This window comes from Pelmatolapia mariae, linkage group LG2 (assembly GCF_036321145.2).
Source record: "Pelmatolapia mariae isolate MD_Pm_ZW linkage group LG2, Pm_UMD_F_2, whole genome shotgun sequence".
Lineage (NCBI taxonomy): Eukaryota > Metazoa > Chordata > Actinopteri > Cichliformes > Cichlidae > Pelmatolapia > Pelmatolapia mariae.
The window spans coordinates 13,641,064-13,664,315 of NC_086228.1; the positions used below are offsets into that span (position 1 = coordinate 13,641,064).

The 23,252-nt window shown below is 39.2% G+C and overlaps 1 protein-coding gene across 1 annotated transcript; it reads right to left on the minus strand.

Moving 5' to 3' along the window:
• Positions 1-15,989: 15,989 nt before the first annotated feature.
• Positions 15,990-22,334, minus strand: arl9 (ADP-ribosylation factor-like 9). Its single transcript, XM_063493393.1, has 5 exons — positions 21,881-22,334; positions 20,129-20,306; positions 19,794-19,969; positions 16,400-18,395; positions 15,990-16,298 (listed from the first exon to the last, which is right to left on the minus strand). Exons 1-4 carry the CDS (start codon positions 22,166-22,168, stop codon positions 18,219-18,221), a joined length of 819 nt encoding a protein of 272 aa, XP_063349463.1. The 5' UTR covers positions 22,169-22,334; the 3' UTR covers positions 15,990-16,298; positions 16,400-18,218.
• Between the last annotated feature and the right edge of the window lie 918 nt (positions 22,335-23,252).

Below are 23,252 nucleotides of genomic sequence, written 5' to 3' on the forward strand. Positions count from 1 at the left end.
ACCCAACCTCTCCTGACTGATGATGCACTTAAGGTGAGGGAGGCTGGTGTGCCTATTCCAGCTGAAACCACTGGACAGGGAACTTTTGTGATCCTGCCTTCGGAAAGCATCTTTTATCTCCTTTCTTGGGTGTTGGGTCATTTGCACTGGTATTTAGTTATGATTAGACCACTAATTAACCTTCTTGCTGTCAAACAGAGCCCTTGATGCTCCCTTAGTTCCCATCCCATCTTAGTTACCGTCATCCAGCAAACTGTGCAAACAGACTTCGGTTCCCTTTAACAGAAGGGTTTAACTTAAAGGGAATTTAATCTGTAAAGTAAACAGCAGTAAATTAGTAAATTTTTAAGCAGTTATATAATGCATTAATATCCAAAATATCCTGTGACACACCTGGCTTTGCCTCAAGGTACACCATTTGGGGGGCCACTGCTCTGCAGTAGCCTGTAGCTTAGCTTAATATAGTGATGCCATGCAACCACGTTAACCTTTTCTCGTCATTGTATGAAAGCGCGGTAAAGTTATGAGATGATGGGAGTGAAAATGCAGTATACTACTGTATGAACAAATGCTGAGGAAAAACAACAAAGAAATCTCACGTCAGCTCCTTCTACATGATCAGGAGATGAGCAACCAAAACTGGCGCCCATTAGGCCCCTGAAGGTTCTTATCTATATCAGATGCTATGATGTCATTGTGTTGCCTAGCAAGTGCCTACAAACAGTTAAAATCGCCTGTTTGTTGCAACAAACCTTTTAAAGGCATCTTATCATTTTCATCTCATGACAATAACTTCTATCATTTATATACACAAAACTTTCATTATACATGAACTAAATTATGACATCATCATGTTGCCCAGCAACCACATAACAATGTAATAAAAAGCACAGAAAAAAAAATACAGCAGCCTGAGCGTGTACTAGTACAATGACAATGAAACAAAGCCGAGGGTTGCCAATTAAAGTCTACTCTGAGCATTAACTTAGTTATGCTGCCGCTGAAGTTTTAGATATGAAAATGTGTTCTGAACTTATCTGAACTGAAAATGTGGTTTGAGAGGAAAGGAAAGGAGGTCTCCTGCCAAGAGGCCAGGAGCAAAAACACTGATCGTGGGAACTTTCTGCAGAAACCAACACTGACCCAACAGGTAGTTCCACTGCTCTCAAACACAGCTGCTTTTCATAGTTGATGTTTTAACTGGCACACTCGTGCATTATGACCTATTAGCGCTTACATTCACAATTATTCACATTTTCATTTAAAATTAACTGACAAAAAATGCCTGTATGGTGAGAGGCTTTAGAGGACTTGTATAGAAATACAAAACACACACACACACACACACACACACACACACACACACACACACACACACACACACACACACACACACACACACACAGTGGTGGTGTCTGTTTCCTGAGCCTGGGGGTGTTTTCCTCTGTTCAACCAAGCATAAAAAGAAAGAAAAAAAAAGTCACACCCACCAAAGAAAAAACAAGCACATTTTTTATAGTCCTTGTTGAAAACACACATTGTATCACAGACCCTGCTCCTCTTCGCCTCCTCATAAATCTCCATCTTATCTCACAGTTTGAATTGCTTAAAATTGTAAATTGGTTTCAGGAGATATAAGTGGTTGACTTTTCTTTTCTTTACTGCCTATAACAGTACAAAAGTTCAGCAGGTTTGTTAAGATATTCAACCAGGTTTAAGGCCTGTCTGTGTTTGAATTTAGACGTGTTTAAAGCTACACTATATTTACATGTTGGTGGCACCATGTTAACAAGGTGTATGATGCATGTTGTAGGATATTTTCTTTATATTCATTTTAGTACATGTTCAGTTTCCAACATCAGTTTGTGTTCCTTTAGTCTCTAACCTTCACTCTCTTCTTGTCTTTTCTCTTAAAAACCATTGTGGTGGTTTGAAAACAGGACACTTGCATCAGTTTCTGTTCAAACCGTTGCTGTGCAGCACAGTCGGTTTGTGGGTGACAATACTTTAAAACTACTCAGCCAGCATGAGCAAGTGTTTGAGGTTATTCGTAACAGGAAACCAAAGATAATAAATAGACACAATCAGGCAGATCATAAACAATTATATAGTTTGTGTAGTTTTATAAACTTGTGATTGTGAGAACCAGTTTGAGGTTTTTTCTCATACCCTATCACAGGACTTGATTTAGACATAAAGTTTTTTGGGCTCTGGGTTTCAGTTATAATGGGTGTAAGATGCTTGGGTATGTATTACTTGAACATCCTCACCAGGGGGCGGATCTAGAGAAATTTTCTTAGGGTGGCATGAGGGTGGCAAAGAAATCAAATGGGGTGGCAAAATCAAAGCCCTTTTTTTCCCCCAAACACATATGCAGGTGGTTACATACATTCAAATGCAGTAAGTACACACGTTTTTCATATAAATATGATCTATAACTTAATTATTGTCTGTAGCCCACATAATTACACACTTTAGTTACATAAAACATGTGAGTTTTGAATATGTACTGTATAGCCTGTATAATAAATAAATATGTTGCCCAATAAGTATAAAATCCAGAAAGCTACACAACATGGGGCGGTTCATTTACAAACACAAGTCTAACTTAAGTTTCACACTGTTTTTTTGTTAGAAAACAATCACATTGTTACATGCTTAAATTACACAAAATGTCAGAAATCTGCACTGTCATGAACACTATGCAATATATTCAGTTTTAGCATTTATATTCACTGTTGACTGTAACTACGCTCAAACTGTTAATGCTATCTTATTTTAATAAACAACACTGTCATATGCAAAACTGGGGTGGCACTTGGGGTGGCAAGGGATCATTTTAGGGTGGCACTTGCCACCCCATGCCACCCTTCTAGATCCGCCCCTGGTCCTCACATAGCCAAACAAGCATGCCTATATGTGAATACACACAGAGTGGAGCAGGCAGCAGTCACTGTTGGGGTAACAGTGGCAATTTACAGCCATAATGTGAGAACTGCTCATCCAAATGGCTTGAAATTCATCATTATAATCACTTGTGTGACCAGTAATGCACAGGCAGACCTTGTCTAAGGGAAATACCCACAGTGCATAGTGTTGTGATGTTAAACAGAGAGATTAGCCCTAACCCTAAAAGTAAGAAAGCCAGAGGAATGCTGCACATTAGATAGAAATCACTTAGGTGCAAAAAAGGCATGAGGCATGTTGTGCAAAGCGCTTTGAGTGCTCAAGTAGAGTAAAAAAGTGCTATATAAGAAGTAAGGTAAAAGGCTGGCAGATGCTCGGATCACCCATAAGTTCTTTGGCATGTAAAATACTCGAAATAATAAGAAATATGTTTTGGTGCTGTAACACCAAACACGTGTTCGAACACTTCATGATGTCTCACATTCAGGATTCACCGCTGTGTACACAGGTAAAGTAATTTAAGTGTTTGAGGGCCGAGTGCTCAGGTTTGCTGGTCTGGGCCAAACACTTGCAGAAATAAACATGAAGACTTCGGCTGACGTTGTAAAGGGTCAAAGGTCATGGAGCTGTGGAAGTGAGACTGATGTTCTTGCTCTCATCATGTCCTCGAGTCACTTCAGCGAAAGGACGATCTGCCTCCCCGATGAGCGTGTGCGCAGAATTTGAATGGAGTCTGGTTTTGTGTGTTGCTAAGAGGACTCGGCCGAGCTGCAAGGAATCTGCACTGCTCAGTTTGCAACTCACTTTTTTTTGGTCCTGTAAAAGTGCAACTGTTCTGATCATTTTAACCACCAGGACAGAAAAACAAAATAGATAATCTCTTTTAGCTTCCTGAACTCTGACTGAGACTTCCTGTGTGTTTTAATCTTTCTGGTTGAGTTGTTTTCTGTATCTTAAAGGCCCAACTTAACATTTTATTAGTTTAACAGCAGTTAGTTTTAGAACTGATTAAAAGGTTGTGTAAAAATGCTAAAAGCAAACATTAATATTTACAGGTTTTCTAAGTCCTTTGAGTGGGAACTGATTTCAAACTTTACAGATAACTGAAAATTCATTTTTGGACCATTTTCATTATAAAAACTAACAAAACTGAACATCACTTAATGTTATTCAAAGGCCAAACAGAAGAAGAAACACAGGTAACCATAATCTGTCATCAATCCAAGAATCAAACGCCTTGTATAAAAAGCTTTAACTGAAGATAATCATTAAAATTAAGAGTCAGCTTGGTGATCCTGTGCACACAGAAGCATGGGATACTTAGTCTCAAGCGCACACAGTGATGCTTTAAAGACCTTCAGCAGGGTGTCAGACTTAACGCATGCCATTGTTTATGTGCTATTAATAGCAAAGTTCTTTCTGAAAGAACACTCCTCATTTTCTAATAGGTCCAGCACCACTCCCTTACTCGGAAATTTCACCCACATATTAAAAGTCAACACATCACAGAGAGATCAGCACTTATATTTGTAAAGATTCGTCCTTTTAAATGGCTATAAAACTAAAAAAACAACAACACTGAGTACAGATATTTGAAATGCATTTTGCAGTGCTGACCAATGTTACATGATTGCAAAAAGATATTTTTATTTAGACATCTACAAGAACAGCAAACCACCTCTGATCTGCTCTGGGTATTTAAGGGAGTACACAATCCTGTTTAGACACTTGTAGGCACGCAGACAGACCTCTAACCTGCTTTCCAAACTAACATTTGAACATCCTTGGACTTATGACACACTTTAAGGCACTCAGGATTTACACTCTGGCATCCTTTCCTCCTCTTGACCATTTTTCACTTATCTGTTTTGTCCGGTTCTGGAACATTTACTCAAAACAAATACCCCAAAGTGAACTCATATGGAAGTTCTGCTTTTACCTCAACTTATATGCATATAAATGGTGGTTAATTAACAGAGTTTGCAGACTGAAGTCCAGCAGATTTATTAGTTTAAAACCACAGAAGCAGCAGGCAGAGCTGCTGCTGTGGTTGCCAGGTTCTCACTGCTCTGGGAAATATTTACCAAAGGGATTTTGTTTGTAGAAAGTCCCTGTAACTCCACCCTGACACAGTTGTTTGCAGAGCAATGCCATGCAAACAGGAATGAAAGAGATAAATTAAATCTTAAATACTACGATTATCTGTGGTAATTCTGAAGGATCTTCATAACCGGACTGGTAAATATAAGTTTTAAACTCGGGTCTAAAGCAGGAAGGTTTTATAACATGACCTTACATTGCGCCACGAGTGACTGCATCAGCACCCTGAGAACATCTCACTTTAACTGCTTCCTGTATTTAGCAGAAGGTGTGGACTCGCCATACAGCAGCAAAACATCCTGTGTCAGGCTGCTGGCAAAACACACATGTGACAGATAAACGTGAAGTGAAACGCAAAGACAGCAAAGACTCAGAAACAAAGTCCTGACGGCAAAACAAACGTGGGCATGGACATAAAATAAATGGATTCATCATTTTATTTAAAACAGCTCAGTTTATAAGCTGTAAAAAAAGAAAAGAGTAAAGAAATGCTCACATCCTTCAGGACCTGACGTGCTATCAATATTTCTTGTTTAGTCTCAATATTTGCATATTTCCATATTTACACTTGCTACTTTGAGCACACTATTGTTAACCTGGAATAATGGTACAACTCACATGATAGTTCAACTCAGGAGAGCAAAATGTACCCGCCTCAGCCAGTTGCTGTCTTTTTACTGAAGCTTTCGCTGCTACTTTTTCAGAAAGTTTTTTTCTCTGGCTTTTGCTGTTTTTTTCACCCATTTTCAAGGTCAGTCCTGGGATCCTTCAGTTGATTCATCTACTGTTCACTGAAGCCTCAGCAGAAATAGTTTCAGGGTGAGGGTTAAAGCCTGAAAGAAGACATCCTTATGGGAGGGAAACAGGGAGAAAAGGCTGAGGTTTTTGCCAAATTACACTAGAACTGGAATGAAATCAGGACTCATGGAGTCCAGATTAAAAGTTTTTGATTTAAATCATCATCAGTATTTCCTTGCAGGGAGGTCGTCAGGAGGAGAGGTACAACAGTGAGTCTCTACAGCCATCTGTAAAACATGGTGGTGGCTCTGTTGTGGTTTGGGCTGCATTTCAGCCAGTGGTGTTGGGATTCATGTCAAAACTGATTGAATTGTAAATGCGGAAAAGTATCACCGTATTCTAATCCACCGTGCAATATCGTCTGGAAAGCATCCGATTGACTACAGCTTCATTTTTCAGCACGATCCCAAAGACTGTCTTTGGGTGTCTAATATGACAAAATGATAAAGCAATTCCTTTTTGTATCTGAAATGTCAAAGGTCATATCAGGACAGATGTGGATCTAAACAACAATGTAAACAGTTGCTGAGGTGGAAATTCTTATTTTTTGCTTTACTCTCATGAATAAATGTTTAAGGTAAATTAACTGGGAACTGTTTAAAATCATGTTAAATGCAAAGCATGAATGGAGAAACTAAAAGATTTTTTGACTCCTCTTGCATCTCAGTCAAATTCCCACCTCTGAGAACGTTTTCTCAGCTAACAGGATTTCTACTTTTTATTATTTGCTTTGCTTTGCCTCCATCCTCGCCACCTCCTCTGCCTTCTTTACACCTCACGGTTGGATGTCGTGATTGCAGCCAGCTAATCCCTGATTAGCCTCACAGTGGGTTGTAGGTTCACTCTAGAATAATGGATGAGCAATTTTTACAAAGCGCTTAGTTACAGCAGCCAATGGTGTAAATAAGATAACAGCAGGATTTTCACGATGCTGTCCCGGCACCCTATGTCAAAGTCATGACCTTTGACATCGGAGCAGCTTCTGAATAGCTTCTACTTTACCCTGGAAAAATACTCAGAGATTTGTGACATGACTCTGACAGTGTTTATGGATTCATACACACATGGTTGTAATAAAATGCAGAATCCTGCTCGGCTGCAAAGGAAAAACCACGTGGATCGCAGTATCGTGCCGAGGCTCAGACAAAAGCTGCAGACTGTAGACAGAGAGAGCCACAGACATGTTTTTATTCTTAACATTACTCCCTCAATCTGCCAAGGCATCAGAGATTTAAACCAGCAATATATCATATCATATCCAGTCCAACGCTAACTCATTTAAGATTTCATAGACATGCTGATGATGATGATAACAGAGCTACACAGAGACAGACACTCCAGTGTTTCCCTGTTGGATCTCTCTGGCTCATCATTAATTTCACAGTAAGTCAGGGGTTCATTCTTGGTACTACTTTTTCTGTTCACAAGCCGTGATAACTCGCTCGAAATAACTGTCATAATTACCATTAAAGAGACTGTGAATGTAAAAAAAGCACAGAAACATGAATACAGGATCTGAATTTCAACCTTTAAATGTTTCTGCTTTAGTCTGGGGTGGAAAACACAAAGAGTTCAGTCTGGTGAAACACCGACTCGATGGTGACACGCACTCAGATGGACTGGATGTTTTTCCGGCTCCACTCTGGGTCTCGTGGTGGGATGTGGTCCTTGGAAAGCTGCTTTGGTTCTGCCAGCATCTCAATGCGAGCGCTCGCTGTGGCTCTCCTCGCTGCTCTTGAAACCTTATTATTGAGATTCAGACATTAAATTCCATTAATCACAGCCACTTGGAAAAAAAAATAAGTGAGCAATAAAAATTTAAACTCTAGTGGTAAAAGCTGGTAATTATGCTGCATTTTTATGACCTTCATCAAAACATAAAAGGCATCCTGCAAAACAACAAGTCCCAGAATTTCTCCATCGGCAGAATGACATTAAATATTCATTTGCCTGATTATAATTATTGGAAAGTGTCACAGTTCATTAAAAAAAGGTTTTTATGATGTAAAACAACTGCTTCACACAGCTGGAAAATATTTGAATTGACAGTGTGATGTTGAATACACAACCCTAACAAACAGTTTTAATTTATGCTTTGCTGAAAGACTTTTCTAGTGTTCCTTAAAAGCCGCACATTACTGGTCTTTGAGCCTCCTGATGGTATTTATTTGGCATCATAAACTTGGGGTTAGACTAATGTTGGTGTTATACTTTCTGTAACTGAGAGTATGTGAGGATCTGCTGGGGTCCAAGGAAATTTCAGAGGCTGCAAAGGTGTAAAATAAGGCCACAAGCAACACCGCCTCCTTGAAGTGGCCTCCAGGAGGACGAAGAAATGATAAAATGAGAACACACTTCCTGTTCTTGGAGTCTACATGCTAGACTAAAAGTAGTACAGTATTTAGTGACATGGGGTGATGCTGTGTTAGTGAGAGCACTTACAGTCCAGATGGATTCCTCTGGACGTCCAAGTGTGCAGCAGATGTTGCTCTCCTTCAGTCTGGGCAGCGACAGCTGGACGAGTCTCTGCGAGATGCAAGCTTTTCTGGATGAGAGAGAGACGATGGAAGCAACGCTCTGCAGACAAACAGAAGGTATTAGTTTCTACTTTCACAACACATCCCTGCAGAGACAGAGGAAGGCTGATTTTTTTATAAATCTGCTGGACCACTTCACATTTAGGTGCAAAAAATTTAAGAGCCCGAGGGTCAAAACAGATCAGATCAAAGTGGCTGCTGATGATTACAAGGAAGAAAAGTTACTAATTACCCGAACCTAAAAAGATTTTATCTTCTGAGCTACAAATATGTGGCTTTTATTTCTTTTTTTTTTTTACTATTACAGCTAATTCAATGCAGTGTAAACCCCATTAAACAAATTCTTTCACCACCAAAAAAACCAACAATTTTCACGCTGAATCTATGCCAATAAAATATCGAATGCATATTTCTCAAAACAGTGAGAAATACGCAACAGTGGCTTCTTGTGTAATCACAGCCTCACTGTGATTACACAAGAAGCCACGAGGCATCAAACTGAAAAAGAGCATGGATGTTTGCACGGATTTGTTTCTGAAATGATCTGCTCTGCTCCTCTTACCTCCCTGCTCCTCTGGAAGTCCTGATGTTCAAGTTTGGGTTTGGAAAGCTGCAGCAGTCGAGGTGTGATCACGGCACTTTTCACCCTGGGATCGGTGTGCCACACAGGACAGTTTGTTTCACACTGAGGCGTGTGAGGAGGCCTGTGGGACAAGCAGACGGCACCTTATACCGCGAGAAATAAACCCCTGATAGTGCAGGGCTTCATAATTCTCACATTCTTCTTACATTAGGCCTCGCACAATCGTGTTCCTCAAATAATCCTCAAAATCTTTATTATTCTTGTCAGTACCAGCAGCTCTCTGCCACGCAGCTTCAAAAAATATGCAAATACATGTTAAAGATAAGCTGATAAGTATTCTAAACACTATGATATGGTGAAACTTTCATTCCCATAGAAGGCCAGGATAAGGCCAAAAGCTAGAAAACAAACAGACAAAGCTAAATGAGTAAGCCTTACTGGGAAAGTGACTAAGATGTGCGTCATGTAAGTACAACGAAACTCTGTCACAGCCTAATAAAGGAAAAATGTCCAAAAAAAGAGAATATTTACAACATTTAAGCTTTTTTTTGGGTAGTTTATTGCCTGATCGTGTGTCCAGTTTGCTTGTTATTATTCAGTCTTTGTGTGCTTCCATTTATGTATAATCATTTCCTCAGTAGTTCAGCTTATCTTCACTACAGGATCAGATACAGAAATGCTCCCAAATCATTTTGGCTTACTTGGCGCTTTTTTTCTTCACGATCTCTTTTTTGGGTTTGATTTTTATCTGCTTTGTTTTGTCTCACTCATTTATCCGTCTGTATCTTTTAGAGCAACAAGATAAGAGTCTGGCGATTGTTACTTCTTATACAGGACATTAAAACAGCAATCACTGTGATGTTTGCAGCCTAAAAAAAAGGCAGACATCAACTTGTACTGATTTGAAAAAAACAAAACAAAACCTGAGATGCATCTCACTCCATCCAACTACATGTTCAGCTGCTGCCGCTGGGCTCGGGATTTATAAAAAGACTTCCGCGGCGGTCTACGAGGGTCCCAGAGGTGCTGAGTTTTGGACAATAAGCTCTATTGTCTCCTCTCCTCGCTCTCCCACAGTCTGTCACTGAAATAACAGATGTCCGAACGCTGGCTTCCTCACACTGCACGGTGTTGGGCCTGATCCTCTGCTCGGCCTTCTCAGATTTAACTTTATGATATGTTACATTCTGCTGGAATTAAACTCGACACTTCGGTTTGCATGTGGGCTCCCGCAGGAAGAATAAAGGCTTTGGAGTTTGACATGTGATGGGGGGCCGTGGAAATATTGTTTAAAACAGACAGCTCAAAGAGTTTTTCTGGCTGCTGCTTATATGCTTCTCAACGCTGAAGCAGTAATGAGCAGTTTGACATGCAGCATGATGGCAAATCTAAATCTACCATGTAAAATTTCAAATCCACGAAACCAAACTGAGTCACATCAGCGTTTACTTAATGAAAATGCATTTATTAATTAACTTCTTACTGCAAAATTTATTTATTGTTTAGTCTTAAAAAGCTCAGTTGCCAAAGTATTGCAACAAAATAAAAGACTCGTGATTTTATTTGCATCAATGCAGGACTAATCTACGGTAAGTAAGCTCCACCTTAAGGCACCTCACATCTGGAAAACTGGTAGACGGTAGGTCCTTAATTGTGTGATATATGAGAAATTGTATTACTGATCATGTTAATCTCTAAAACAGCAGCATGGCTCATATAACAGGCAAAGAAAGACTCCCTCCGCAAAAAGAAAATCTTTCAGTTTGTCTGCTGCCCCTTTGAGGCCCTCTCCTTGAGCACCTCTGGACAGCTTCCAGTGGCGACCAAGGAAAGATATTTTAACAGTGCTGTGCACAGTTAAGGCCATTTTTTGTTGAATGTCTTCTCTCAGACTCGTCAGGATGTTATAGCCCAAACGATTTGGGGAGAAAATGTTTTTTAAAATGTTTCAGCTCTCATTTGGATGAGTCCTGGTATTTAACCTGTGGTGGGGTTATCACCTTCCAGGTGGTCCTGAGGGTCGTCATGTGCAAAGATGTCTACCTCACTAGAGGTTAAATACCTGGGAGTTGCAATCGGACATCTAGCTCTTTGTTAATCTCTGATAAGAAAAATTATGGTCTTTGTTTCCCAGACTAGGATTAAGCCTAGTCCTAGACTAAAAACATTATCAGTGGTGATCTTTGTGGAATTTTTCCTTATAGTCTGGGACTTAAACCATGACTAGGAAAGTTGATCATGGTCGCGCACTGTGTTTGATATAGTGGTTGATGTTTGCCCTCTGTGCCAATTTGAGGTCCCTGGTGTTTTTGACAGATGATGTAAAGACACCAGGGACCTTCAAACACCTTCAAACCGTTTGAAGCACTTGAGGGGAGATCAAGAATAGAATAGAATAGAATAGCCCTTTATTGCCATTCTACATGTAAAACGAAATTATGGGTGCTCCACGCCAACTTTGCAGGAGTAAAAAAATTTTTTATAAATAGTAAAAACATCAGGAATAAATAGCAAACAGAAGATATATATATAGTCTAGAGGAATACATATAAACTGGAGGAATATATACAAAACAATGGAAAGGCACACATTGGAGAGCAAAGTGCTTGGAGGTAGTGCAAAGAAAAGACTTGGTCTGAATGGAGTCTGTATGTGAGTGACATGAGTGATGAGAGTTACTCAGACCGTGGCTCAGATTGGTGAGGTGGGTGGGCAGTGGTGGTTTGTGGGGAGATAGTGTTTGTTAACAGTCTAAATGGCTCAGGGGAAGAAGGTGTTGCGAGTCTGGAGGTGTGGGACCTGACTGCCCTGAGGCACTGACCAAAGGGCAAAGGGTCAAACAGGTGAAACTGGTGGAGGGTGGGGTGCGAGCGTCACCTGTGATGGACCTGGTATTCCTGAAACAGGAGGATCTGGCGATAGCCTCCAAGGAAACAACCGTGAAGGAGGAGGTTTTGTGTTTTCATTTTTTATGACCAGAAACAAAAAAATGTTTTCATCTCATCTTGTATTGCATAAAAACATTTAAACCAAGCACGGGTTTGGTGCTTCTTATGTCTAGACGTCAGAGGAAATAGTATCCCTTGAGTGTCACTGATTGACATGTAGGTTACATGTAACAGCTGTTTCAGACAGATCATTTGGAAATGGTTCACACTGAAATAGAGAAGTCTAGAAGATGCTTATTGTGCAGGACTCTTCAGCTGCAAAGATAATATGTTTGCATCTAACATGAACACACATGGATTAAGTTTAGCATGCACTGAGGCTTTTACCCTGCATCCTGGAAGCTACGAGTCCTGGTTCTGGGTGTCGACAAACGCAGGGTGTTTTCGTACTGGGACGTCTTGGAGGAAGGTCGCTGGGTCTTCCTGAAGAGGCTCGCCGTCGCCTCCTCCTCCTTCCTGCAGGAAAATGGAAGCCATTACCGCGCCCATTATGTGCTGTGTTGTGTGTCTGGAACAAAACACTGTCTTGAGTCAGAAAGAAGAAAGTAGGAGGAGGGGATGATGATAAAGGGGCAATTCAGAACAATGGTTAAGTGTCAGTGTTCAGCTGATGACGGGGGAATGAGTGGAAAATGCAGCCGGAAAAACATTTAAATTTCATTACACAGTCGAGACTGCGGAGTGACACTCGAGGTTAAATGCTCACTTCGCATTGTTTTGCTCCTCGACGGTGTGTCACCGATGCAGAATCCTTCCTGATTCAAATAACAAGGAAAAAATCTGATCAAACTTTTTATATCAATAAAAAAGACGAATGGCAAACATATTAGAAAGATCAACAAATTGGTTTTGGACTTTTCATGGCATTTGTTGACACTAGCAATAAAAAATACAAAATCTTACTCTTTTGTTGCTAATGCTGTTATCTTGAACTGACGATCCACTCCTCTAAACTGAAAAAGGCTGAGTACTAAATTGCCACCACAATTCAAATTTGAGCAATTTTCTATTAAAAAGCAGAAATCAGAAAATATTTAATTTTCAAAGGTAACTATTGTAAATTTGCGAGCTTAAAATAGTTATAGTTGTCACTATAATGTGAAGAAACAACTGCTATGACTTCATGTGCATAGTGTCTATGTATTATGTTGAAGAGATGTTTGCTGAAGTTGAAATGGGGCTGGGCTGTATTTTTGTGCGATACCAATTTATACCACAAGATGGTGTAGTTAAGTAATGTAGTCTTTTTTCAGAAAGGTATCTTAACTTAAATGGTGACCCAGAAAAGGCAAAAAAAACCGAGGGCCAGCAAAAAGAAATTGCACATTTCAACACTGCCCCCTTGTGGTTAAAGTTTTAATTAAAACCTACAGAGGGTAAATACAAAACATACCTTTAATTAAAGAATTTTACATGTTAACATATACATTTTCTAATGCATCTGAAAGATTTCTAATGATCACCTTCTTTTTTGGACTATTTTCCGGCTCAGATGCGAAAAAAGCTTCTCAAATATATGGACTTGTTGACTGATGATCGTTGTTTTATATTAACACTGACATCATCTGTCTGGACTTAGGGATTGTCAAATCAAATAGTGATTATAATAAATAAATAAATAATAATTAGTTGCACACCTAATTGGCACACAAAGTTCAAAAGTACAAACTACAAATACCTAAAGTAAAGCAGCTAAAATAAATAACATGACATTAATGATACCAAGGTTTTACAGCAATTGTATTCATAAAAGAACATAAATCTTGACAACAGAGTCAAATAATCAGATTAGAAATTAACAAAGCGGACTAGACATCTTGCCTGCACTCTCATTAAATTAGGCATTGAGGCTAATTATCAGATACAATAGACGTGCAAATACATTTAACTGATGTAGCTTACAGCAAATCAGAGGCAGGGAAAAAAGGATCAGTATGTATGCAGTGAACATTGTGAATAAAGCTCCTCTATAGCTGATGGTCTGCACCAAACCAGCAGGTGATCAGTGTCATCTTCCGTTACAGTGAATTATTACTGTAGTTCAGTGAGCTGCACTTCCTGCGTGTGGGCTTCTGATTGAGTTACACTGAACGTCGTTGCTCTTTTAATCCGACAGCTGATGCAGGAGAAACAACAAACAGAAGAGCTGTGGACCTGTAGCTAGCACTAATCGAGCCTGACAGCTCTCGAGGGTGATCACCTGGCATCAGTCCCGAACATCACTTTACTCTGTGCTAAAGAGCTCTGCGAAGATTTCCACACAAATATGTTGATGCATCACAACATAAAAAGCTTGTGTACACTGCTCTGATCACAAACAGCCCTCCCTCTCATGTCTTTTTGATAGAGTCATCAATAATGTTGGAGGAACAGGCGGGCTACAGTTACCTCCGGTGGTCCTCCCTTGCTGAGAAATCTCTTTTGTGCCTGGATAGGTATTGGATTCTTGCACTTGGAGCGGCTCCGAGCGCTGAAGCAGAGATGGGCCATACAGGCTCCTGGTTGCCCCAGCTCAGCTTCTGACTGATCAATGGAAAGGTTTCCAAAAAGGAGCTGTGATGATAAGCATCTTTGTGCAGAGGCAGAATAAATATTTTCCCAAAGAAAAAAAATGATCCATTCAATCAACCAACCATAAATTCTTCTCATTTCTCTATTGTTTTTCTCTTTTAAACACACATTCGGTGGGTGCCAGACATCTGTCTTTAATTATGCACTTTGGAGAAATTGCACTCAAAAGAAGGAAACACTGACCACATAGGCTCCTGAATTCTTGGGAGTCAGTTTTAAGTCAATTTTCAAATGATGTAACAGCTGGAAGAGAACTAAGTATGCTCAAAATGTTTAGGGCTTTAAAATCAGACGTGTGATGAATAGCAGCCATTGTGGCGTTACAAAAAGTCTGTGTACAGAAAGAATTCGATTTTAATCAAGGGGAAGATGCTCGTGTGAGTCAGCTACTCACCAAGGAGTCGTGGCCCAGACTGTTTTTGAGGTTTTGTGTTGAGCCAGCTCCAAGATTCTGTCAAACAACACAGCATTCACAAAACATCAAAAACTAGCAATAAATACGAGTGTATTTCAGGGACTGTGGGCCCAAAGGGGGGCTGTGTAATCGCTCAGCGAGTTTCCCTTCTCTGTTGAGGGTTTTCCATATTTTGGCTTCCAAACAGTCTCGCTCATTTTTTAAAGCTTGGTTTCAACTCTAAATCTTTACCACCAATCAAAAAGCAAAGACGCGAATGCCAGAGTTTGACCGTGAGTCATTCATTTTCATGACAGTGGTTTCCTATTTTGCAGCACCACCTCCATTTAACCCCTTTAATATCTGCCATGTTCCAAAAATACTCCCTACTAGAGGTTACTGAATATATAAAACATTGATTTTTACAACATAGCTTTGAATTTTCAGGTGTTGGTTTTAAGCTTGCATCAGTGTTAGCCTCACAGGCTTAATCTAAAACTGTAGGCAAACTATTTCCCCCATTTATTCATTATGTTTGTTTCAGCTGGTTACACTTTTAGCTCCTTTAAATGGTTTAATCCTGACTTTAGCTTAACGTTTCTATTCTTTTTAAATGACTTTATGTTAATTAGATGGTTTTATCATGATTTTACCTAACCTTTTAAGAGTTTTGGTGTTTTAACTGTTTATTGCTGACATTTTCAAATTTCTTTGCCAGACGTCAAGCTAAATGTTTCTTCCAGACTTTTTATTACTTTTAACTTTATTCCTGCCTTAAGCTTTTTTATTCTCAACACTGAGTTTTTTAAAACTGTTAGCTACTATTGAGGTTTTGTAGTCACATGAGCACTCGCCATGTTTAGAATAAGGCCCCAACTACACAGGCCTTGACTGGTCCATGAGTAACATTTTAGCAGCTGCCCACAGTTTGTATGGAACACATCAACTTTACCTGCAACTACTCTCAGAGTAGTAGTGATACACCACAGAAACTGGAAACAGACCTTTCTACTTCATAAAAAACTTTAACTTTTATTTTGCAGTAAAGTTGTGCCACTGCTCAGTTTGCAGACAAGTTGGTATCTTCTATGAAAATTATAGGCAACTGCAGCAATCTGCAAGCAACCAATGCAATTACAAAGAGATTTTTTTTGGAAAAGTATTGTCTCTGCGACCGATTTCCCTTCGCCAACCTATCGGGGGATACATTTTTCCCCCCTCACAACCTACATTTTGTTACACCCGATATGGTGGAAAACTCTTGAGCAAGAAAATGCTGTATCAGCTGTTTATTCCTGAGTTTATAGTTGGTAGGAATGTTGCAAAGCACAATATCTCCTTACAGTGGTCAATATATTACACAAACACACCAAATCTATTGAGAATGATTAACTGTCTGAGAAATGCATAAAGATCAAAACCATTTCACCTCTGTGATGGACCAAATGTGGACTGAACAGCTGCAAGAATAAAAAACAAAAGCAAAAAATGAGTTAAGGCTGCTCCCCCCCCCCCCCCAATATTTGATGACTATTTTGCATGTATGAAGTAATAAATTTACCTTGTTTTCCAGACACCATCTCCCCTTGCGGCTGCTGTGAGCTGGATGCGTCAGCCTGATGTCACATTACTCTCTCCATAGCCACAGCAGGAGTCCTTAGCAACCAGCTCCACACCTGAGGACGCCCTGAAACTGGAGTCTGTGTGGTTAACTCAACCATCCGGCCCACTCAAGACTTCAGAAGCTGAACGTTATAAGGAAAGTGGACACTTCTAGGTCAGTTGGGAGGCGGACTGTTGCTGTGGCATTCTGGAGAGCTCGATTCAAAATATAAATGTGCTCCAATGGTGTGAAGTGACTAAATGTCAAGTGCTATGTTTGTGATGAGGCTTTGTGCTCACACGAGCAACGACACAGAGCTGTGCTGTCGTAAACAAAACTATGTGAAAGGTCAATGGTTCAAAACCCTAAAAATTTAATGCAAAAGAATAATTCAGTGGAAACTGTTTATTTAAATGTGAAAAAATGGCCAATAAGACATCATCAAACTGTTTACACATTACTGTAAAATGCATGTTTTGGTTTTGGAAAAATAGGAGTCACAAAAAATAAAAAGTAATGCGCCCTTTTAAATCACCACAGTGTTACATATGAAGATGTTCTGTATTTCAGTGATGTGCTTTGTCTTTATCTGACAGTTCAGAGTTTTAAACAGACATTGACAAAAAAAATAGTTTTATTCAGTTTTTAAGATAAAAAAAACAAACAAACTCCCTTTTAAAGCATTAAGACAACACACAATGAATAAGGTAACAATGAACTTGTTACATACGTGTGTTTTTAAAGCTGTAACACTCCTGAGCGATAATAAACTCAAAATAAAGCAGCAGTATTGCAGCAGAGATCCATCTCCATGTTTGTTTGGTTTTTTCAGTTATGCTTAAATGTTTCAAGGTTTTGCACTTTAGCGGCCCCACATGGCAAAAAGGTGTCACTTTCTAACATTTTAACAGTTAAACCCTTCATGAATTTTTTGTTGTTGTAATTTTGCCTTTTTCCATACACCACCACAGAGGATTTTTAATCAAACAGTAGATGTGCAGACTTCTAGCTTAAATTTAAGGGAGTGGGCATATCACTGTTAGTGTACAATCCAGGAAAGCCCGATCACACTTTGTCAAAAATCATATAAATATATATACGTTTGAAGAGATTAAACCAAGACTAACTTTTACCAGAATAATGGGTAGACAAATGTATGGAGAAGGAGGGGTGTGTATAAAAATGGCTGTAATTCCTCAACAGTTCATGCAGCACTTCTATTAAAACCCATGAATTAAAGCTGAAAGTCTGGACTTGATGTTCACCGTGGTGGTGTACAGTCCAAAAGCACAAAATGTTATGTTTTAATTTGAGATCTCAGTCAGTAAAAGTTCGTTTGGGCCACTTGTCTCAGCTGATATGACGAATTTAAGCAGCTTGAGATTTGTATGCAAATATGAAATACGCTGACACATTTAAATCATTAAGATCGATTTGAAAACTACTGCAACTGCAGCTCCAAACAACATTAGAAGGAATTAAAGATTTAAAACACAGTAACAGTCTTGTAAATGTTAACATTTGTGGCTCCATACATCACCTGCCGGGACAAAAATAGAGATAATGATTTTGTGTTCTCCCAGTTTGACACAAATCAATAAAAAATTTAACAGGCCAACAAACACAGTGAGGGTTTTTTTCTCCTCACAAACGTGAAATACCAAAAGAAATAAATACCAGAGGTTTAGCCTACAGATGTAGTGAAAACAGTAAAGTAAAAAAAAAAGTGCAAAAAGCTCACTGAATGTGATTAAGTGACAGGAGTTAACAGTGCGTTTCATAAACCGTCACAAACCAACTGGGAGATCAGGGCCTGAGCGTCCTGCACACCAGAGCTCAGCTCCGTCTCGCCCTTCTTCACGTGGGTACCGATGAGGAACAAGCGCCGGTCTCCGAGCTCGGACAGAGACAGAGCGTCGTGGAGGTCAGTGATGCTGCAGGAACCTGGAAGGTCCTGGAGAAAGAAAAAAAAAACAAAACATTGAGCATTAAGTAAGATAAGGATGATATACTCCTATATTATCTAAAAAATATAAAGATGAACTTATTTGAAGGGCGTAATGTCTGAGAAATCTTTGCTGACAATTTATCCACCACCGAATTACTGCAGAATAAAATTTGCAGGGTTTGCTGCTTCAGTGATTTTAACCCAAAATATGAAAATGAGAAAAGGATGGAAGCCATCTTTCAGATTTTATTTTGTAACATCTAAATCGACATACGTGCTTTTCAGATGGACAGAAAATGCAAACAGATACAAGTCAAAAGTAAACGCAAGTGAAAAACTGCCACATCATTCAGTTTGAAAACACCTGCACTTTTCTGAACTGTGCATCTGCTATAAGGATACTACAGCACAACTCTGTACTTAAACTGTACACTTTATGCACAAATCTAACAGTTTTTTACCTGAATCTGTTTATACTGTGCTTGCAAGTTTACAGTTCCAGACAATGTGCGTGCACAAATGCTGCAGACTTGGCTGTCTGCAACTAAATGCTTAGCATCTATAAACCAATATTTTACTTATGCACTGGTTGGACGTATTAAATATCCATGAAGGTGATGCCAGATGTCATCACTTTTTAACCCTCATTTCTTGGCTATATCCCAAATATGGATGGAGATTGGTTCCATAAGTATAGATTAATCATAAGCTGCCTGTGGAGGACACCAACATGTTCCTCCATTTTGTCGTCACATAGCGAGCTCTGTCTGACTCTGCCACTCCGTCTAGCTTCCATCATCAGCCATAGAGCTCAAAAACATCTGCACCTCATCACTGGACCGTGGTGTTGGTTCTCGTGCAGCCGTTTTTCTCATTACCAGGGTTTAAAAATGGCAAGTTGCTCTCATGACTCATGACGCCATTGACTGGCTAATCGGTGCATGCAGTCTGTTGACGTCACATTTTCAGATCAACTTAGCTCGCTTTGAACCCTGGCCAAGGTGTTCTATCCTTTAGATCGCTACCCACAGCTCGTGCAGAGGGAAGGAGCACACATCTACCAGTAACATCACTGGTGCATGTTAAAATGTTCATGTGGCACAGACATGCCTTTTACTAAAAAGCTGAACATGTCGTACAGAGGAGCTTAGTGAGAGTGATGTCAGTGCCACAAGACTGTGATGAGGTGTGTTCATCGAAGCCTAATGCAGCCTTTTCCAAACTTCAGGCAGCTGCAGCTTATCTTGATATCTGAAAATCTCTATTTTGTTGTTTCCTGCTGTAAAAAATAAATAAATAAATGCAATTCTTCACATTAAAAGCCAGTTCTATTTTGTGTTTACTTTAGTTGCATCAGTTGCAAGTCTGAAACAAATCAATTGAACTTGTTTCTTTCACGCCCACCTGTTTGTTGGCCAGCACCATTAAAGGCAGGCTCGGACGAGAGGCCAGCAGCTCGTGTAGGTGTTTCTTCGCCACTGGAAAGAGCTGCGGGTTGGACGAGTCGACTACAAACACCAGCAGCAGTGCTTTGGGCATGTATTTCTGCCAATATGGCCGCAGATCCTCTTTACCTCCAACTGTCAAAAGAGAGAGAGACAACACACACTGTTCAAATACGACTCCCGTGTTTATTTCTGTTACATTTTATGCATTAGAAAGCAACACATATGTGATTTTCAACTGGCTCATATGAGACAGTATGGATCAGAGCATACTAAAGATGGGCTCAGGCTTACTTTCCAGAAACTCGATATAGCAGTCATCTTTGTTGATGGAGACGGCGTTGAAGCCCTGTGTCGGCTGTATGTCCTGCTCCGGGCGGCCGGTGGACAAAGACTGCAGCAGGCTGGTCTTTCCGGATCCATCGAGACCCAGAACCAGAACCTGTGTTCCCTCTGACTCCACAGGCTGGGACTGGAACACAGACCACACTGGATCAGAGCCTGATATTCACACCAATATTAAAAAGGATTATTTCCTCTATGTTGTCATTGCTTCAGGAAATGTAAATGTAAAAATTAATTGAGTTTTAATTAAAAAAATTATTTAAGTCAAAAAAAGTGTTTAATTATTATCTAAAGAAGAAAATCAGATGTTAGCTGACAGCACTGATATTGCAGGTTAGTAATTAAAAATAAATCTCAGGCTAGTAGTACTGTACAATTTCTCAATCTGAAAGAAACGCCAAAATGTATGTAATTCTTTAGAAAAATATTATTTAGGAACAGCTAATATTGATAATATATACCAAACAACTGTCTTAATGTTTCAGATTTTGATTAGTATTTAAAAATACTGCGAATAGGTCTAATATACGACATAGTGTAGAACTGTGCAGAAATAAGCAGTTTTTCCTGTTTCTCGTGTTAAATCTTGGAAGGAAGGTCTTTTTTACTCTTTATTCGTAATCATGCCAAATAGTGTCTCTTAACTTGTTCCAGGCCGAGTTATCATAGTTTTGTATTTTCTTGATTAGTTTTTATATGTGTTTCACTTTGACTTTTGTTTTTTATTTCAGTTTAGTTTCAGTTAATTCCCAGAGTGTGTTTGTTCATTTTAGTTTATTTTTATTGTCTGAAAAATGACTAGTTTTAGTTTCGTTTTTGTAAGTTTCAGGGCCAGAGTTTTAGTCTTTTAAAGTATTATTGTATTTGGGGTACATGCCAGATGCAGGATTTAGGAAATTCACTATAGATGTTACAATGTAAACACAGAACTTTTTGAAAGCAGTTGATTCCAGTCTTGTAGATGTCCAAAGTCTAATCAGACAGTTTGTGATAGCAGATTTTTTTTTTTTACCAAAATAACAAAACTTAGCACATTTAATTGCTCTTTTTAAAAAATACTTAGTTTTTCAAATTTTATTCTCATTATTTTTACATTCGTTAAATAAAATTAGACACAGAATTTTTTTTTAGTTAACTATAATAAACTTCCGTCCAGTAGGTCGAGCTCAGACATTGTTTTAGTTTAGTTAGTAAAATGTAATATGTAATAATAAAAATAACCTAAAAAAAAAATCTGTTTTTTGGTTTACACATCCCATATTTTGTTTTAGATATTTCAAAATGTCCATTTACTCAGTTAAATTAATTTTACTTTTGTATTTATTTAATTATTTTATTTAATAACTTCTCTTGGGATGTAAATAAAAAAATAAAATACATGAATTAATATATAAAATGTGCGGATTAATCCAGCCGCTGCCTCACTAAACTGTCCCGAAAACCGTCTTTGAGTTGAATGGAACAGCCTACATTTCCCAGAACACCACGCGGGAACCCCAAATAACGTGCCTATGCATTTGCCGCTGAAAGATGTAAAACTTTACGCAACATGTAAAATAAGTTATTTTACCGAAACGCTTCTTCATCTCGTCTTAAGTGTAAAACCCGGGGGCCGCTGGGGTGAAAGCACAGATGTAGTGTTTTAGGAGCAGCAGTCTGAACATTTCCACACAGGTGTGTCCGGTGAACGTGCCTCGTTACCTGTGATGTGTTCCAAGCTTCAGCAGCTGCTACAGGTTCAACCACGGCCGTTGTGGGCTCAGCAAACTGTGTCTGCTGCTGCTGAGCTTTAATCACCGGAGTCTCTTCCTCTCTTATCTCCTCCTTTTCTCCTTCCCTCTGCTCTCTGTCACTTTCACCGTCCTCTCCCAGGCGTGTTTCGGGCTTCTCCTCCCCGGAGGAGGACGCATAGTTCCAGATAAGATAAGCGACTCCTCCCGCCACAGCGACGGAGGCGCCGAGGACACCAGCTCTGCTCAAACTCAACATGGTGCTCAACTGCCGGCTTTGCTGCTCTGTCTGGGCGCCGTTTAGCCGTTTGCCTGCGACATGATTGGAGTTCTGGTGAAAATGTAAGTCCGTAAGCGCTTCCCCGCCCCTCTCCTCTGCTCAACAAGTGGATTAACAGACAGGAAGCTCCGGAGGAACTTCTCAAAACGATATTTCCGGATAAAGTGCGCGGAGGTGTTGATGCAGTTCTGAGACCGACCGCCAGATGGCGCAAATAATCTTGAAATGTTTTAATGCAACCATTTCTTTAACGCTGTTATTCGCACTCTGACCGCTAGGGTGTCCAACTATAATACACTTGCATTTAAAATATATAAATTACTAGTAGCCAATATAAAGTTTAAATTTTAAGAACAATTACTGCAGTAAAGAAAGAAGCAGTAACTGTTCTAATTGTCCTGCTTAGTCAAAAAAGTATCATTTTTATTTAATTTGCGATATTTGATGGTTTTATATATTTTTATTTTTACCCCATGTTTTTTCATTGTTTTGTCATTATTCCATGTTATTTTATTGATCACTTATTTGCTCTAAGTGCTAATATTAGTTTAACTGTAATTTTACCCATTGTCACACCTTCTTTATTTTTAATATTGGAAAAAGTAAATATTTATTTTCAAAAATAAAAAAATTGTGAAAATGTTAAAGGGGGGATAGCAAACTGGGGATCAAATTGGCCACAAAAGGGTCGAATCCAGACTGCTAGGTGGCTTTAACCCAAGTGTCATTAGTAAAATGAACTACTATTCCTGCAGTGGAGATACCTGAACTCATACACAAGAAAAAAACCTGAAATTAAAATGTTTAACATTTTAATTGTTTGAATAACAAAGCATACATAAAATGCTTCCCTTCTTATTTAACATCTAAGCATTTTGTGATTTAAAGACTAGGATCCATACATTTTAATTAAATATATAAAAAACTCTCTTAGTCCCCCCCCCCCTTTCTTTTGCAAATAGATAGGGCATTAGATGTGTTCTCAGAATTTATTTTATATTGTTTTTGTTATACAAATCAAAGGAGAAAACTAGTTCAGGTAATTCAGACTTTATATTAAATC

Bases quoted from the DNA above. Each gene is read 5' to 3' on its own strand.
- arl9 (XM_063493393.1), bottom strand. From the start codon at position 22,168: ATGTTGAGTTTGAGCAGAGCTGGTGTCCTCGGCGCCTCCGTCGCTGTG. The intron at 20,307-21,880 runs GTAACGAGGCAC...TCTGTGTTCCAG, and splicing joins AAGCTTGGAACACATCACAG to TCCCAGCCTGTGGAGTCAGA. The intron at 18,396-19,793 runs GTGGGCGTGAAA...TTCTTTCTCCAG, and splicing joins TGGTGCTGGCCAACAAACAG to GACCTTCCAGGTTCCTGCAG.